The following is an 18359-nucleotide window of genomic DNA, read 5'->3' on the forward strand; positions in this document are numbered from 1 at the left end:
ATGTAATCTTAAGGAAGATTTCCAGTTTTGATTTAAAAATGTGACAGTACTACAGAGTGATTTTAATCTCTCTTCCTCTCCATATTCAGTGATTGTTGACAATATTTGTTTTGATCTGCAGCTTCAGGTAACTGACCTGTAGTGTAACAGGGGATGTAATGAGAAATTAAATAACGAGAGGAACAGTCTAGATTTCTTCAAGCATTTTCCTCAGGATCGATTTCCTCGATTACACAAGATGGATGCAGTTGTAATATCAATGCTGCTTTCCACCTGAAGTAGTCAACAACTGTTTTCAACGGTGAGGAACAATAATGTGCTTTTGAGAAATCATTTTCAGACCACAACCTAAACTGCATGCTACATCTACTATGCACACAAAAGCTTTTGTAATAACAAAATAGAGCAAGTAGACCGAGAGTGCGAAAATTGATTAAAAATCATTACACATGTAAAGTCTAATTGAGAAATATGAACCTACTTGATAATGAAGAATATTAGATTTTTAGTTTTTGTTTAATTAATAGCAGTGACACGTCATTTACAGTGGCTTACACATTTCTGCTTTCAAAATTAATTACCTGAGAAAAATGTGATGTCTCCTGTCGTGTCTCCACACAACTACTACCTTAACCTGTACTGTGATGCTGGAGAGGTGAGGGCTGGTATGTGCTGCTCACTATCCTGCATTCGCTGCCATAACCCCCCCCCCCTCCTCCCCCCCCCCCTCCTCCCACCCCACCCCACCTAAAATCAGTTGCTCACTAGGAGGCAGGTGCTGTCTGCAGGTGCCCCTCTGGGATACAGTTGTTATTTTTTGTACTCTTTATACTCCCATTGGTACCTTTTTCACCAGCCTCACCATTCTGAAGACCCTTTCTCCTCACTGTTGCTGCAGTTAAGGTCTTCACTGTTACCCTAGAAAGGGGCTCTTACATGATGCTATTAATAAAAGCCAGTTGAACAAAGGTTTTTTCACATAGGTTTTACTCGTCCGACTCCTACCACCTCATGATATGCGAAATAGGGTTCCCGACTTACCATTACACTATGAAAAGTGCATGTAAAATACCATTGCTCCGTTTTTAAACTGTAGGTAGACAATGCTTGTGCAGTCCAAAAATTTATGTCTTGCTTTGGAAACTGTTGCAGCACTGGAAATTGCATCATCACTGAGTGACCCACAAGAGGAAAAACAACAGTCACCACCACCACCACAGCAGCAGCAGCAGCAGCAGCAGGAGCAGGTGCTGCTTCAACAGCAACAGCACCAACACTTGCAGCTAGGCCTGCAGCAAATACACATACACCAGAGTTCTCCTCCTCCTCCTCCTGCTGCTCAACAGCAGCAGCAGCAGCAGCAGCAGATGACAGCAGATTCACGGTTGCCATCAGCCATTATAGGATTGGCATCTAATATCAAGGAGGTGAATTTCATTGTATTTAAAAACATTTATACTTGACAGTCAGTTGTATGATGCGATGGGCATGATTTCACGACTCCCCCACCCCTCCTACTCTTACTACTCTGCACTCCGTGCCAGTTTCATTAATTAACAATGTGTGAGACTGACTGTAGATATATATCTCAACCCTTATTCTACTTTTTCAATCGTTTCGAGGCAAATATATGGAGGGATTCTCAGACTTTAAGCTACAGACTATGCCTGTCTTGCACTCTGTGCCAGTGAAGTTTTAATAAATACTTCCACAATACTCTTCCACTTATTAAAAGAAACCAAAACTGTGTTGAAATGATGCCCCTCTCTGGCTCTTCTATAGTTATTCCGTAAGTCTATCCTTTTAAGGGTCTCAAATTAACAAGTAGTGCTCGAGAGTTGGCTGGACCAAATCTTGTTACGAAATTTCCTGGCAAACTAAAACTGTGTGCTTGGGCTGTGAAACCTCCGCCTCCCCAGTAGTACACTAATACTCTTGTGTTCAGTTACAATAATGAAAACTGTCTTTTACTACAATTGTACTCTTTAAGTTCATACTTGCTAACATAGAGCAACTGAAATTCATGGCTGAAGAGGAGGGTGCAAAAAAACAATTTTAATACGCATTTGTTTGTGGCTCCCTGTTGAAAATGTGGCTCGTTGAAATGATGGTGTAAGTAGTACTGTATGACCAGGTTAATTATTTATAAAAGGATACTGTTTTGTTGTTATGCACACATCCATCCATTTATTTGCCATATATCACACGTACCACTGATTTCATGTTTTTACAATAACATGAAACATAATATTTTTCACAAAAGGTGGTCATGTAATAAATGCTCCAATGTCCCATTAAATAGAAATTAAATTCCATTGCATAAAATTTCCAAAATCAAATTTTTATATTGATATGTAAATACACATGCAATTTTTATGTAACAAAAGTTGTGAAATGATTCTAAATATAAAAACATAAAAATGTACTATTCAACATGACAACAAGCAAGAACTAATTCATGAGTGAGTGAGTGAGTGAGTGAGTGAAGTGTGAACTACAAACTCTCTGCTCAACTGTTTTTGGCATGCTCTACTAGCCAAAGACATTTGTACGAAACAACTGAATTACAAAGTGTGTACAAAAATAGAAATATATACTGAGTTTGGTACTGGATAAAATTGAAATATATACTCATGTGTCACTGTGGAATGCAAATTATGTTATATGTAAATATGGGGATAGGGCAGGGAGTGATGGCACACTCTCCTTGGTTGAAGCTCCCTTGTGGTAGCTGTGAGGAGGTATAGGCATTGCGTTTGTGAGAAATAGAAACATGCGAACACTGAGTAAGTAATCTTCACCAATTTATTCCCCAAAAACAGTCTATAGTAATGCACATGCTATGTCGAAGAGTCATCACTGTGTCTGTCAGCCTGGTCCAAGATAATTATGGAATCATCGAGAGTCCATTGTGAGCCAAGAAGAGAATTACTCCAACTTCAGCCACACTAGTTACAACAGCTTTACCTCATGCAGGCAGAGTGAATCACTGTGAAGACACTCTGCAGCAGGCATCTGCTAGTACTGAGACAGGTAGTTAATTTCAAGATAGTGGCAGTTCATACACGTGTACACACAACTGCTGCATGCAAGCCTTTAGCCCTTGTATGACTGCCCTAAGAGAAGACCAGATACCAAGTGTTGCTCTTGATGACCACCTGGGCATCATGAATATATTTCGCCAGTCCCAGTGTCAGGGGGCATTGTATCCTTTACTTCATTTGTAGGCATAGTAATGGTTGACATCGGTGAACGGGCTTTTATGAGAGCGTGGTACATGACATGCACTGTATGCACAAGACAGATAAATAAAAGTAATAAGAACACAACACTGATGATTAAGTATTGATTAATATTACTGGAAAATTTGAAAGACTTAAGTCCTTTTTGCTCTTTGAATGAAATTTAACTCATTGTTAGTAGCCATGCATTTCCTGGATATCCATAATCAGATCGTTATGCTAGGGAAAACTGGACAGAGAATGATTTGCATATGAGAGTATGTATGATTCATTATAATAAACTGGTAACACTCACATTAGTGAAAGCTTTTCAGCTGCTTGACAAGTAGTTTGCAATACAGAAGTCAAATCGAACACACATGATAAATTTCATTGGGTATCTTTTAATGTTAATCCACTATCATCTCAGGTGTACCAAAATTTTTACATGTAAATGTGACATCAAGATGAATCGATATTTAAGTTCACCGTTATGTCAAATGTACATACCTTCAGGACATTGTTTAAGAAATGGCTGATAAAGAAGCATTAAATTCCTAGGACAGTTGTATCTTATTCATAAAACAGTTCTTTCTCACAACTGTAAATTCTACTATCGAAGAATGCTGCCGATTCTTGGCAAATTAACTTATGACTATGTTTACATACAGGTGGATCATGGTAATTCATAGATACAGAATATCTTTGATCCATTTTTGACCAGTAAAAAAATACTTTAGTTGATATATGATATGAATGCTGTCCTGTTCTCGCATCACAGGGTAAGAATAAATCTCATACAATTCAAAATTTTCTTTGGCCTAGCAATGGTATAGAAACAATAACATGTAACTAATTTTCAGTCATTAGTGTGTGTGGCAGCCAACTTGCAGAAAGTATTTAAATTATAAGACTCAACAGTGTAAATTATAGATGATGTTGCTTACATTAATTAATGGTAGGATCCACAACAACTAGTCTGGATGCTGTAGCACATTGCTCAAGCAATGATTTGAACTACTTTATATGGCTGTTCCTGTATGAAGAGCATCAGTTCTAGTGTTTGACATACTGTCCATGACTCTTAACAACAGGATGTTTAAACCTAACATTGGAACACTCCAAAGTGTCAATAAATGATCTTGATTAAACTTGGTGGGCGTTTTACCACATTAAAGGTCTCTCTCTCTCTCTCTCTCTCTCTCTCTCTCTCTCTAAGGGGCAAAACACAACCTGAAAAGTAATTTGGCATGTTAGGTTTGGAGGGAACATTTTTGAAAAATATATAAAAATATTTACATATAAAAGTTGAAATGTAATTAACATTCTTGAAAACGGTATAATCAAATTTTGTAAAAGTTTTGCAGAATACTGCACCACCGTTAGTTAATGTAGAAAAATTGAAACTTTTGTTACAACATATATACATACATGTGAAATAAAGCTAGTTTTTTATATACCATTTTTGGAAAATAAGCTGTACACAGTGTGCTGTCAGATTATTTTCAACGTACTGAGTTACAGTACCTAAACATTCATTATTAGTCTAGTTATTTATATTATTTATATTTGATGTTTTAAATTATTATTTTACATTATTTTTGTTTTGTTTTTTAGTTTACTGTTTCACCGTATGTGAATTTTGTTAATTGAAAATAATAAATAGCTCATCATCATTTTACAAAATCATTACAATAATGATGATCTGTAAATAAATGCTTCAAACATAATATTTTATTACACCATGCAGATAAAATGAATGAAATTTCTTTACATAATATACACGACAAAGAGCACAACAGGATTTCGTATTGATGTGGGTAATCCTCTAAATATCCTGATTTGTATCAAGCATATTTCAGTATATTGGTAAGCCTTGGCTTTACTTGTGACTGTGGCCTTGTTATATTGTTTCTCAAGTGGAGATTGACCTCAAAATCATTCAATAGTACTAAATCTGAAAAACTCTCACATAGTTCTACCAACATTGAAAGCCACGTACATCTCACGACTGTACCTGTAATTCGTTGCAAATCAGCATTTGTGGTTCACAGTTCTGCCAAAGTATACATCACCTCTGAATTTGATTGTATATTCATGATTTAGTTACAGGAGCAGATTTTTCTAACTAACAAATTGTATTACATCAGTTTTCTCTTAAAGAGGAGTAGCACTACATATTATTTGCATTTATCATAAATTAACTCAATTTTTGAATTTGCTAACAATTTTAATTAACATCAAAACGGTGTAAGAAACAAGTAATTTTTACCACAAATTTTTGTGTTGCCTTAATAGAAATTTCATTTTGTGTATCTGCTTGAATTCTTACAAGGAATTAGCAACTTTTTAGCTCAACGGGCTAAAAGACAATCAGCAGGTTTAACTTAAAGTTATTTGTTCACTGTCTTGTTAAACGTTGCTCCAGCCATAATGCAGCCCCCTCTGTGAATGCTGTTCTCAAACACGTGCTGAGTTGGTTGATATTCATAAGCAGCTGGAAATTGCCTTGACTACTGTCAAAAGATTGGCAGCTGCTGCAGTTTGGAGTGTTGGTAGAGTTCTTGAAAGTCATGTACCTTTGTTACATGTATGAGAGGTACCTCAAGTACTATACTCTGCTGTATATCATGTCTCCTCTGCAGAAAGTACATGATCTGTCATTACCCATCCACTTGACTTCGAGTGGCGTCTCAGTGGTAGATCTACACATCCTTTACAGGGTGGATGGGGACCAGGGAGGACTTGGGGTGCTGCACCGGTCCCCCTAACCAAATCTGAGGTACTGTCTTTCACTGAAACTGAGGCAATGGTACTCACTTCACCTGTTTTTGGGAAAACGTGTTTTTCCCAATGTCAGGAGGAACCAAACGCAAAAGAGTAGGGTGTCTATTAATCATCGGCAGTTCAAATGTACGGCAAATGATGGTACCCCTTAGGGAAATGGTAGCAGGGGACAGGAAAGAACACCAGGTGTTCTCAGTGTGTATGCCGGACAACATCATTCAACATGTTGAAAAGGCTATTGTGGGAGCGATTGAGGGAACAGAGTGCAACCAACTGCAGATTGTGGCGCACGTTGGAACAAATGATGCCTGTTATCTGGGCTCCAAGGTCATTCTTGGGTCATGCAGTGACTGGCAGAAAGGGGTGAGAAGACCAGCCTTGCACTTGGAGTTTCAATGAAGTTCACAGTTTACAGCATTGTCACCAGCACTAATGGTGGCCCTTTCGTTCTGAGTTGAGTGGAAGGACTGAACCAGAGACATCGAAGGTTCTGTGACAAACTAGGTTGCAGCTTCCTGGACTTGTCATAAGGTTGAGAACTGTGGGGTCTCTCTACAAGGATCAGGTGTGCTCTACACATCAAAGATTGCTACTCAACCAGAATTTCTTTGAATTTCGTGAAATGTCACATGGCAACATTCTGCTATGGTAGTCGCTGAAGGCATCATGTATTGCTCTCGCGAGAGTCAAATGTATTTCATTCAGTGTCTACCACCCTACACGTTGTTGCACAGCTATTATGCAATAATCTCTGTTTCTTTAGAAGTTTCTTTACAGTGAGTGTATACCATGGGTGTTTCCTCCCATTGTGAACTATTCTACGGGGTACATATCTATCCAGTGCATGGTCAACTACTCTTTTAAACATGAGTCAGAGTTCCTGTACATGCTCCTGACCTGTGCTGGAAGTTTTAAGTTCCCCATTGAGATATGAAACTACTAATTTTTTTATATAGTTTACTGAACACGTGTATCTTTCTGCTTGTTGTATTTGCCATTTGCGCTTTGGTAATCTTTGTTGTCACAGGTGTGTCATGGTCACTGATATGAGTTTGGATGGGGACATCCCCAAAGATGTCTGGTGCATTTGTTGCCATTACGTCGAATGTATTTCCATCATGAGTGGGTTTCCGAACTATCTGTTGTAGGTAGTTTTCAGAGAAGACATTTAGTCATGTTTCAAAAGGTGTCTTATCACACCCAGCACTAACAAACTGTTATTTTCCCAATTAATTGTTGAATTATTAAAGTCTCCACCAATGATTACAGTATGACTGGGGAACTTACATACAAGTGTACTGAGGTTTTCTCCAAAGTTTTCGGTTACATCAGGAGATGAGTCTGTTGTGCGATAGAAGGAGTTAGTGTCCAGTCCTTAGTGAATGAGACAGGAACTGAAATTGAGGGTAGGAAAGCAAATGCTGAAATACTTAACTCCTTTTTCAAATGTCTCTTTACAAAGGAAAACCCAGGAGAATTGCCCCAGTTTAATCCTTGTACCACTGAAAAGATGAATGAAATAAGTATTAGTGTCAGCGATGTTGAGAAACGGCAGAAATCATTGAAATTGAACAAAGCTCCATGCTCCAATGGAATCCTCCTCAGATTCTATAGTGAATTTGCAGCTGAGTTAGCCCCCCATCTAACTATAATCTATCGTAGATCCCTCGAAGAAGAATCTGTGCCCAGTTCTCGAAAAAGTCACAAGTCACACTTGTGTACAAAAAGAGTTGTAAAGTGACCCACAAAACAACCATCCAGTATCCTTGACATTGATTTACTGTAGAATCTTAGAACATATTCTGAGCTCAAACATAATGAGGTATCTTGAACAGAATGACATCTTCAATGCCAACCAGCATGGATTTCGGAAACCTCAATCATATGAAACCCAGCTCACACTTTTCTCACATGACACACTGAAAGCATTGGATCAAGGCAGTCAGGTAGATGCAGTGTTTCTTTATTTACAAAAAGCATTTGACACAGTACCGCACCTACACTTATTGTCAAAAGTACAGTCATATGGGGTATCAAGTGAAATTTATGATTGGATTTAATCTTTTGGGAGGGAGGACACAGCATTTTATCTTGGATGGAAAGTTATCATCAGATGTAGAAGTAACTTCGGATGTAACACAGCGAAGTATGTTTGGACACTTGCTGTTGCAGACAGTGGTAATAGTAAAATCAGGCTTTTTGCAGATGATGCAGTTATCTGTAATGAAGTACTATCCGAAAGAAGCTGCATAAATATTCTGTTAGGGCTTGATAAGATTTCAATGCGCTGCAGAGATTGGCAACTTGCTCTAAATGTTCAGAAATGTAAAATTTTGCGTCTCACAAAACTGAGAAATATGGTATCATATGACTGTAACATCAGTGAGTGTCTCTTGGAATTGACCAACTCGTACAAATACATGGGTGTAACACTTAGTAGGAATATTAAATGGAATGATCACATAGGTTCAGTCATTGGTAAAGCAGGTGGTAAACTTCAATTTTTTGGTAGAATAGTGGGGAAATGCAATTGGTCTATAAAAGAGATTGCTTACAAATCACTCGTGTGACCTTTTCTAGAATTCTGGTCAAGTGTATGGGAACCATACTAGATAGAACTAACGGGGGATATTGAATATGTACATAGAAGGGCAGGATGAATGGTCACAGGGTACTTTAATCCATAGGAGAGTATCACAGAGATATTGAAGGAACTGAACTGGAAGACCCTTGAAGATAGATATAAACCATTCCAAGAAAATCTGTTAACAAAGTTTCAAGAACCAGCCTTAAATGATTACTCTAGGAATAGACTACAACCCCCTACACATTGTTCACATAGGGATTGTGAGGATAAGATTAAAATAATTACTACATGCATAGAAGTCGTCAGTCATTCTTCCCGCACTCCGTATGTTGAATGGAAAACAAAGGAACCCCAAGAACTGGTACAATGGGATACATCTTCTGCCATGCACCTCACAGTGATTTGCAGAGTGTAGATGCAGAGGTAGACGTAGATGTACCTGTGCCATAGAGCACTTAGGGTTCACCAGATGAACAAGTTTCTTGTCCTCGGACATGATGCTCTATATGGTTCTTTCACACTGACTGCTTAAGAATCTAAGGTTAGTTGACTGCCCTAAGAATCTAACGTTAATAAAGTTTATTCTCCCTCACTGCAAAAGAAAACATCTTTGAAATATATTTTGACCTGATCAGATGTTTATCAGTGTGTGATGCTGTCACAAGGGCATTTAGGACTTCAGATGGACATTCTCGAGTTCTCGATGCAAACTCACCATTAGTTCTTTTTAGAACTATGACAAGGCGAGTGGTCACTATGAAAAAACCATGTTGACCACCACACCTGAGGTCAAGAAACTTGTTCATCTGGTGATACAAAGGACTCGACAGTGCAGGTACAGTCGTGATACCTGTAGCGCTTTCAATGTTACAAGATCCTTGTGAGAAGATTTTCAGATCTACTTCTGTTGAATGATTTTGATGTCAGTCTCCACTTGAGAGAGAATATAAAGAAGCTGCACTCAGTAGTACACAATTAATTCTTTTTGTCATGATTGATCAGTCTACTGAAATATGCCAGACACAAATCAGAATATTTGCAGGATCATCTGCGACAATTTGAAAGCCTTCTGAATTTTGTTTTATATTGCGCTCTCTGTCACATATATTATGTGAAGGAATTTCGTTCATTTTTACGTCCGCAGTGTAAGAAAATGTTATGTTATAAGCATTTATTTACAGATTATCATTTCTGCAATGATTCTGTTTCATAATAATGAGTTAATTATTAATGAATATAAGTAAAATAAATAACTTGACTAATAATGAATGTTTAGATATTTTAATTAGGTATGTTGAAAATACTTTGGTAGCACATTGTGTACAGCTAATTTTCCAAAAAGAGTATTTCAGAAACCAGCTGTGTTATAAATGGGGTAGCTTGAAAGCTTTATGTTGTAACAAAAGTTTTAATTTTTCAACATTAAGTAATGATGATGAGTACTTTGCAAAATTTCAAATTAGTACACAATATGATTATACAGCTTTCAAGAATGTTAGATAAATTTCAACTTTTATGTGAAACCTTTTTATATATCATTGTTTCAAAGATATTCCCCAAAACGTAATACGCCAAATTACCTGTCTTGGTGTGTTTTACTTCTCGAAAGTGAAATTGGGCACAAACAATAAAAATACATATTGTATTATTTTGTCCCCTTTGCACACCCACCATGTTTAATCAGCATCATTTATTGACACTTGGGAATGTTACCTTGTAATTGGGTGCTCATAGCATGCAATATTGTGAACACCTCATGGATAGCTGCATTCCTTTCGCCACAAATTATCTTGAAATGCTTTACAATCTGTTCAATAAAAGCTGTGTGGTCAGTAAAGGTTCTTCCCATATTCCATAACACAATCATTTTATTGGTGGAGTTATTTGAATCTGCCTGTTGTTAAAGAGTTAATATTTTGTCTTTAACATCCAGTATATCTCAGCTGGTTAAAGTATCAAATACAGAATGAAGGACAATACCACAAAAATCAAACCAGGCATGTTTGCGCCTTCTTTCTGTGGTCTCCCTCGGGGGTTTGACCCCCCACTCTAAATTTGAAACCTGTAGCATGAGTCAGATGGATAAGAACTCCCTCCATAGTGTCATTGGTGTAAGTTCCTCTCCTCTCCTCCCCTCCTCCTCTCCCTCTCCCCCCCCCCCCCTTCCCCTCCCTCCCTGCCATAGCCCTTTCTCTTCCTTGCTAGACCACAGCTCGGTAGCCAGCCTGTATGGTGGGGCTGTTATGTACTGATCTGGTTGAGCCCCTCACTACAGGGATCACACTGCTGGTACCTGTGATGTGAACACCTTGTGCAAGCCTAGGAATGTTTGCCAACCTTTTTATGGCATTGGAACTCCCAACAGCAACTGTCCTGCCAGGCTGTCATTGCTGTGGCTGGTGGCACCCATGAGGTGAGCCCCTGTTCTGTGTGTGTCGTACCAGGGCAGATATTTGGCACATGAGAAGTGTTAAACTCTTTGGCTGCTCTTCTGTGGCTGCGTGTCTTCCTAGAAATGGTTCTGCCTTCCCGGCCTTAACCTCCTTGATGACTCCCTGGGAGGAGGGACAGGCCCACTGACTTGGGGCGAAGCTCTTTCCACGATTCCTGGTCGGTATCAGGACTGATGGGCAGACGTTTGCTGCCACCATGCTCCTTTTCTTTGTGGAACATATTGAAGAAAAGTTCGGTGAAGTTGAATTGTTAAGCAAGATATCTGGCTCTCTCCTTATAAAGACAATTTCTGCCAGTCAGCTGGCCTTCCTCTGTGCCTGTCACCATTTGGGAGACATTTCCGTGACTATCGTTTCTCACAAGGCACTCAATATGACACAGGATGTAATTTTCAATTGGGACCTTCTCCTCCAGTCTTGGTGATTAATGTAGGGATAATCTGGAATGACATGGCATTCATTTCATCTGGTGTAGACCCTGGCACTTTCATCCTGGCATTTGATGTGGATACCCTGCCCAAGAAGGTCAAGTTATTGGTCTGTAGATGCAATGTGAAACCATACATTCCACCTCACATGCGTTGCTTCTGCTGCCTCAGTTTCATCCACATGTCCTCGCAGTGCAATGCCATTCCCATCTGTGCAGGCTGTAGCTGCCCTCTTCATGTGGGAAGCCCTTGCAACCCACCACCTAACTGTGTAAACTGCTTCTGGTCTCCAATCTCCCTGCTCACCGGAATGTCCAGTGCACATGAAGGGAAAAAGAATTAAGGAAATAATGATCCTTGACTATCTTGGCTTCTCTGAGGCATGCAAGAAGTTTGACGGAGTTCACCCTGTGAATCTCTTATCTACCTTTGCTTCCGTTAAGTCTTCCCCTCCTCCTTACCACCATCTTGCCCCTCTTCCCTTTTGTCACGTTTGGTGTCTCCCATCCCCTCCCCTCTAGAAGCTGCTCCAGCTCCTCCTCCTCCTCCTCCTCCTCCTCCTCCTCCTCCTCCTCCTCGGTCAGGGAAGACATCCTCTGCTCTGGTTACTGCTAGGGATGGGGCTCCCTCCTGGAACCCCTCCCTAGCGTTCCCAGGATAGGAAGCTTGCAATCTCAGTCAGACAAGGTACCACGCCCCTAGGACCCTAAAGCCGTTTGCTCCCTGTCTGTTCCTGACATCGTTGCTGCCTGTTGCCTTACTGATAATGCTTCCTCCCTCCCTCTGATGGGGAGGAGGAGGAGGAGGAGGAGGAGGAGGAGGAGGAGGAGCAAGAAGAAGAAGAAGAAGAAGAAGAAGGAGGGCAAGTCAAGGGACGAGGCTTCCTGGGGCGCTTTGTCCCCTCCTCATCATCCCGAATCAGACCCAGTTTTTATGCATGTCACCCTATCCTCGTCAGTGACAACCACTGACCCGATAACGTGACCTCCCCTCAGCTTTTATATGTCTACTCTGGACACATGATAATCCAGTGGAACTGCAACGGATATTACCGTCACCTACCGGAAATTCATCAACCCGTTTCCTCTTATTCTTTAGTCTGTCATGCTCTTCAGGAAACGCATTTCCCTCATGACCACTCTCCAAGTTTTCATGGTTATCGTGCTGGCTCCGGGATAGCGTCTGGAGGGTCTGCACTTTGGTTCACACCAGTGTATTAGTGACTGGATCCCTCTTCACACCAGTCTGGAAACAATAACGATAAGAGTGCAGATGACCCTAGCAATCTCCATTTGCAATGTCTATCTCCCTCCTGGTAGATCACTTCACTTCTTTATGGTGACCTGTCTGCCTTAATACAGCATCTCTCACAACCTTTCCTCCTACTTGGAGACTTCAGTGCACACTATTGCTTGTGGGGGGAGTGCCACTTCAACAGGTAGGGGTCTTCTAATTGACCAACTTATTACAGACTTTGATTTGTGTCTCCTCAATGATGTTTCCCCTAACTGCTTCAGTGCTGCTCACAGCACCTTTTGTGTTAACTGACGATCTCCTCCTCTGCTCCCGTGGCTTCCCTACATTGGTCACCCCACGATTATCTTGATGACAGTGACCAGTGATTCTATTGTTCCCTGCCACCAGCAGACAGATAGGCCCCGTATTGGACATTCCACAGAGCCAATTGGCCTTCATATATGTCTGCTGTGCACTTTGACACGTCTCTCTCAGATTGCATTGATGTGGTTGTGCAAGACATCTATGCTGCTCTTCTTCACGCCGCTGGCACTACTGTCCCCCTGTCCACAATCTCCATCATTGTTAACCGATACTGTGGTGGACCAAGGACATAGCAGTCGCTATCTAGGACCGCCAGTATGCATTGCAACGATTTAAATGACCCCCTTCAGAGACCAACCTTTTTGCTTTTAAGCATCTCCATTCTAAGGCTTGCTACCTTATTAAGCAGAGTTAAAAAGAATGCTGGGAGCACTATGTTTCCTTCCTGGAGACGTGTGCCTCTTCATTGCAGGTCTGCTCCAAGCTCCGTAACCTACTGGGCAGCCAGTGACATCCAACTGTCAAGGGTTTTATCCTTCAAGGTGCTCTGTGTACTGACCCATTGGTACTTGCAGAACGCCTTGTGACACACTGTACGACAGCATCAGTGTCCTCTTCCTAACTTGCTACCTTTCTGCAGCAGAAACACTGAGTTGAACAGACCCCGCCCCCCCCCCCCCCCCCCCTTTTCTGTTTCAACCTCCAACAAGTGTGACCCATATAATGAACACATCAGTGAATGGGAATTCTTACAGGCTCTTACCTCTTCACATGGCACGGCCACAGGTCCGGATTCCATCCACAACCAAATGATCCAACACTTGGACATTACCCAGAGCCAACATTTGCTCATGGTCTTCAACCGCATTTGGCTCATGGGTGCCATCCCCTCGCAATGGCGAGACAGTATAGTTATCCTCGTCCTTGAGCCCAGAAAGAACCCAATGTCTCTCAACAGCTACAGCCCGATCAGCTTGATGAATGTACTTTCTAAACTGCTACAGAGGATGGTTAGCTTCCAGTTATGTTGGTTACTTGAATCTCGGGGCCTTTTGTCCCCATATCAGTGTGGCTTCTGGGAAGGATGATCTCCAACAGACCATTTACTCAGATTGGAAACAGCAATCCAACAGGCCTTTACTAAACACCAACACATGGTGATGGTCTTCTTTGACCTACATAAGGCATACGACCCAGCTTGGCACCATCACATTCTCCTCACTCTCTATGACTGAGGCTTTCGTGGACCCATTCTGATTTTGATCTGAGGGTTTTTATCCCACTGGCTCTTCCGGGTCAAATTGGCACTTCACTCAGCACCCCTCAGATTCAGGAGAATAGTATCACACAGGATTGTGTGTTCAGTGTAAGGTGACTCTGTGGCCTTGAAATCTGGACTGCACTGTAGCGATGCTCCTTTCCTGTTTTTAGGAACAGCTTGTGTGCTCCTTGGTAGATACTTGTTGCCATCTTGCACTGCTACAGGAAGTATATCCAGAAATGGCTTTTCATGATTGACATGAATTGTAGAAGAACAGAAAGACAGTTGGAGCTAAGGAGTGGCTTGTAAGATTGATTATGCTCCCTTCCAAAACTTTTTAACATGTCTCTTCTAGAATACTGTATTGCTCAGGCAGACAGTCTCCTATCCAACACTGAGCCATGACTGCTTGGCAATTTTATTGTTTTCTTTGTGAAGAAAAGCCTGATGATTCCCCTGTTTCACTCCCTTCCATACATCCTTTAGCTTGTGTATTATTCCCTTACTTCTTCATTGCTATTTAAAGTGTTTGACTGGGCAAAGTCCAGGGATGAATCTGTCCTCCTCATATATACAATTTCATATGGACTTAAGCCATCTGATGCTTGCATTGTTTCAGTGTACACACTTACAACATATGGCAGAGAAACGTCCCAGTTATTACACATGCTGACCGTGTAGTGGCTAACCATCTTAATGATTGTTCTGTGGACTCGTTTCATGCAGCCATTATCTTCAGGGTGTGCTGCTAAATTACATGCATCAGTTTACAAGTCTCTTTAAGCAACATAAAATTTGTTCCTTTATTTCTGATTATGCTTAATGGTGACCCAAATTATAGAATACTCATTTACAAAAAACTGTGATCAGTTATTGGTATCATTAAGAAGATATCTGGTGAAACGGTCTAACATGATCAAAATGTATTTATTGTCTTCGTTAGTCTAGAAATGGTCCAACAACATCCAATTCTACCCTTTCTAATGATTCACTAGCATCATTCTGGCAGTTCTTGTAATGGTGCCTTAGTCCCTCCCAAATTATTCCATAAGAAACACATTGTGAAACCAACTTAGAAAGTCAGCATTACGACTTGGCCGCTAATACACCTCAGCTATTTTAATGAGTTGTGTGTGCGAGAGTTGCGTTTGCGCACGCACGCATGTGTGCGTGTGGGCGCGTGCGGTTGCGCGCGTCCCCGCACGTGCATGCACTTATGGATGTCTAGTGTTGACAAAGGCCTGAATGACCGAAAGCTTTAATTGTGAGGATCTTTTTGTTCTGCCTATCTGCGACTCAGAATCTCCGCTATACGCGGTATATGGTGAGTAGCAACTTTCCTTCTCATAATATTGTTACTATCTTAATATTTGTTGTTTTTTTGCCACAGCGTCCAGATAATAGAGAATTTTGTTCTTCCATCATGATTTGTTCTCTCATGCCTTCTGGAATAACCAAGCACTTTCATTTACTAGATAGTCCATAAAATGGTAACCATTCTTCCATATTTTGTGTTGTGACTTCTCCTTGTGGGCTGATTTTTAACTCTCCCTCATGACTAATTGTAATGCAAACACAAACCTTTCGACTCATTGCGTCAGCATTCACATGTTGCTTAACAGGTCAGTGAATAACCTTAAGCTGGAACTTGCTTACTCTTAATGCCCTTCTTGTTAATTAGGAAGTTGAGTCGTTGAAACTTGACAATCTTTTCAGTGTGGCATGATCAATTCTCTTTCTGTCAAGAAACGTATGTTGTGTGTGGTACCAAAAATCAGACCACAAGGCTCCTTTTTCGTGATGGTATAATTACGTTCCACTTTGTTTAATTGGCTGGAATAAAATGGTAATAGGTGCCATTAGTTTCTTGAAATAATATAGCACCAACAGTAAATTTTTAAGCATCTGTTTAAAGAATGAAGGGCTTATTGAAATCTGGCTATGGTAACATTGGAGCTGTGCTTAGAGCTTGTTTAAGTTCTTCCATTGCCTTTTTTCTATTCTGTTGACCAATTAAATGTGGCTCCTTTTTCTCAGTAGCTGTGTCATTAGACATGCTACATTTCCATTATTGGTTATGAAACGTCTGTAGAAATTTGCTAATCCCAGGAATGTTACAGTTCCTTTAAATTCTGTGGTTCAGAAAAATTCTTGACAGCTTCAGTTTTAAATCTCGCCTTGACTTTCTGCAAAATGATATTTATCTGTTGCTAAAGACAGATTTTGCACTTCTTAGCTGCTCAGAATTTTTTGAAGTGTCTCCATATGCTGCTTCATGTCTTCACTGAAAATTATTACATCTTTGAAGTATACAATAGCTTGTGTTGGTGTGAATCCTCATAAAATGGAAGCCATCAGGTCCAGAGGGGTAGCCGGTGCATTGCAAAATCCAAATGGCATACAGAGGTATTATATATTCCTGTACCAGTAACAAATGAAGTTCTTGCTTGATCACCTGTAAGCATTGTCAGTTGTTTATATCCATATGTTGAATCAGAAACTGAAAAAATTCGACATCTGCGCAAATAACCTCGCGTTTCCACTTAGTTTGATAAGAGGTGAATATCTGGTGGGCTATTGCATTCAGAGTTCAGTAATAGATAGAAAAACGGAATTGTCGTGCTCCAGAGACTGGTTTCTTCTCAACAATAACTATTGACGAAGACCACTATGGAGCTTCAGGATCTCTTGGTTTTATAATTGTTGGCTTCCAGGTGTTCTTTAATCATTTCTTCCACCAACTATCATTGGCTGTGCAGTATTCGGTAAAATTTCTGAGTGATTTATGCTGCATTTCTGGTATGTGTGTGATGCTGTACCAAATGATTGGTAGGTAAATTTGAAAATTCTCGGAAAAGATCCACGTATTCCAACAAAACAAATGTAAAACTCTTTTATTCATAAACTGTCAAATGTTCTGTCTTCCACCAAATTTTGTTCTTCACTTTACTGTTAACTCTGATTCCTTGTTGCAGTTTTTGAGTACTACCACAAAAAATCCATCTTTATGACTGTGAGGTCCAATACCTCATTTGGAATCACTGTGACGTCACTTTTACTTATGTTTGACACTTCACCAAACTTTGTTCCTCATGAGAATACAATCTCTTCGTTGCTCATGTTCACTGTTGTCATTGGGGCTCTAGTGTCTTTCCACCTTACCATAATAGCCATGCACACAATTCTGATAACATAACAATGCATCTTGTCAAATAACTTGCATTTCTCCAATCGCTCAGTCAATAACATAACTGCTCCTTTGCTCTGGGGAGACTTAAATTTGATGTAGATTGTTTTTCCTGCTCTGCATGGGAATTTGCTGAGGCTGATCAGTTTTTACGTTGACTCGGAGGGTTTGGACTGATGCATCGGTTGGGTGGTCTACTCCCACATCGTCAGTGCTGCTGATCCGTAGAGTGCGATCTGAAGAGACATTTGCTAGGTTGTAGTTAGTACAGCCTCGTTTGATCTTTACTGTCTGTGACAATATCTCTGCCCCCTTTTCAGACAAGAAATCATATCAGAGTATACCACTGTATTGTTTCATTATTTCAAACTACTTCCATCCTTGAATTGTATTTTTGCCACTAGATAACATTGTGCAAGTCTCACAATATTTTGTTGAAGCAACTGTTAGGCATCAGGGTGTTGAACAGCTGTTTTGATGACATATTGTGTGACTTGCACAGTGTTATTCAATGGCAAATCTGATAAATGTATGTGCAACAGATCTGTTGGAAAAGCTTGAAAAGTCACACATTTCAATTCATTTAAGAGCATGATCAGTGGTCACTTTACCAATTGTGATTTTGTTTACATGCCACTTTCATGAGATCACAAATAGATCTCATGTTTAAACTCACTTTTTAGTACTTGTGTAGCTGTTTGTCATCTCTCTCTCTCTCTCTCTCTCTCTCTCTCTCACACACACACACACACACACACACACACACACACACACACACACACACACACACACAATCCTTTTTTTCTCTCTTCCCCCCCCTTTTCTCCTAACAGACACCTATGCGTGGGAAAACACATGTGAATAATGTAAGGAGA

The 18359-nt window shown here is 40.3% G+C and overlaps 1 protein-coding gene across 5 annotated transcripts in view; it reads left to right on the forward strand.

Moving 5' to 3' along the window:
• LOC126418458 (protein piccolo-like) overlaps positions 1–18359 on the forward strand; it is a 344054-nt gene that overhangs the window by 58865 nt on the left and 266830 nt on the right. For all 5 annotated transcript variants that reach the window (XM_050085227.1, XM_050085225.1, XM_050085226.1 and 2 more), the window contains exon 3: positions 1153–1427. In XM_050085227.1, the coding sequence (XP_049941184.1) occupies positions 1153–1427 (275 nt within the window). The remainder of the gene's footprint in view (positions 1–1152; positions 1428–18359) is intronic.

This window comes from Schistocerca serialis, chromosome 9, assembly GCF_023864345.2.
Source record: "Schistocerca serialis cubense isolate TAMUIC-IGC-003099 chromosome 9, iqSchSeri2.2, whole genome shotgun sequence".
Taxonomy (NCBI): domain Eukaryota; kingdom Metazoa; phylum Arthropoda; class Insecta; order Orthoptera; family Acrididae; genus Schistocerca; species Schistocerca serialis.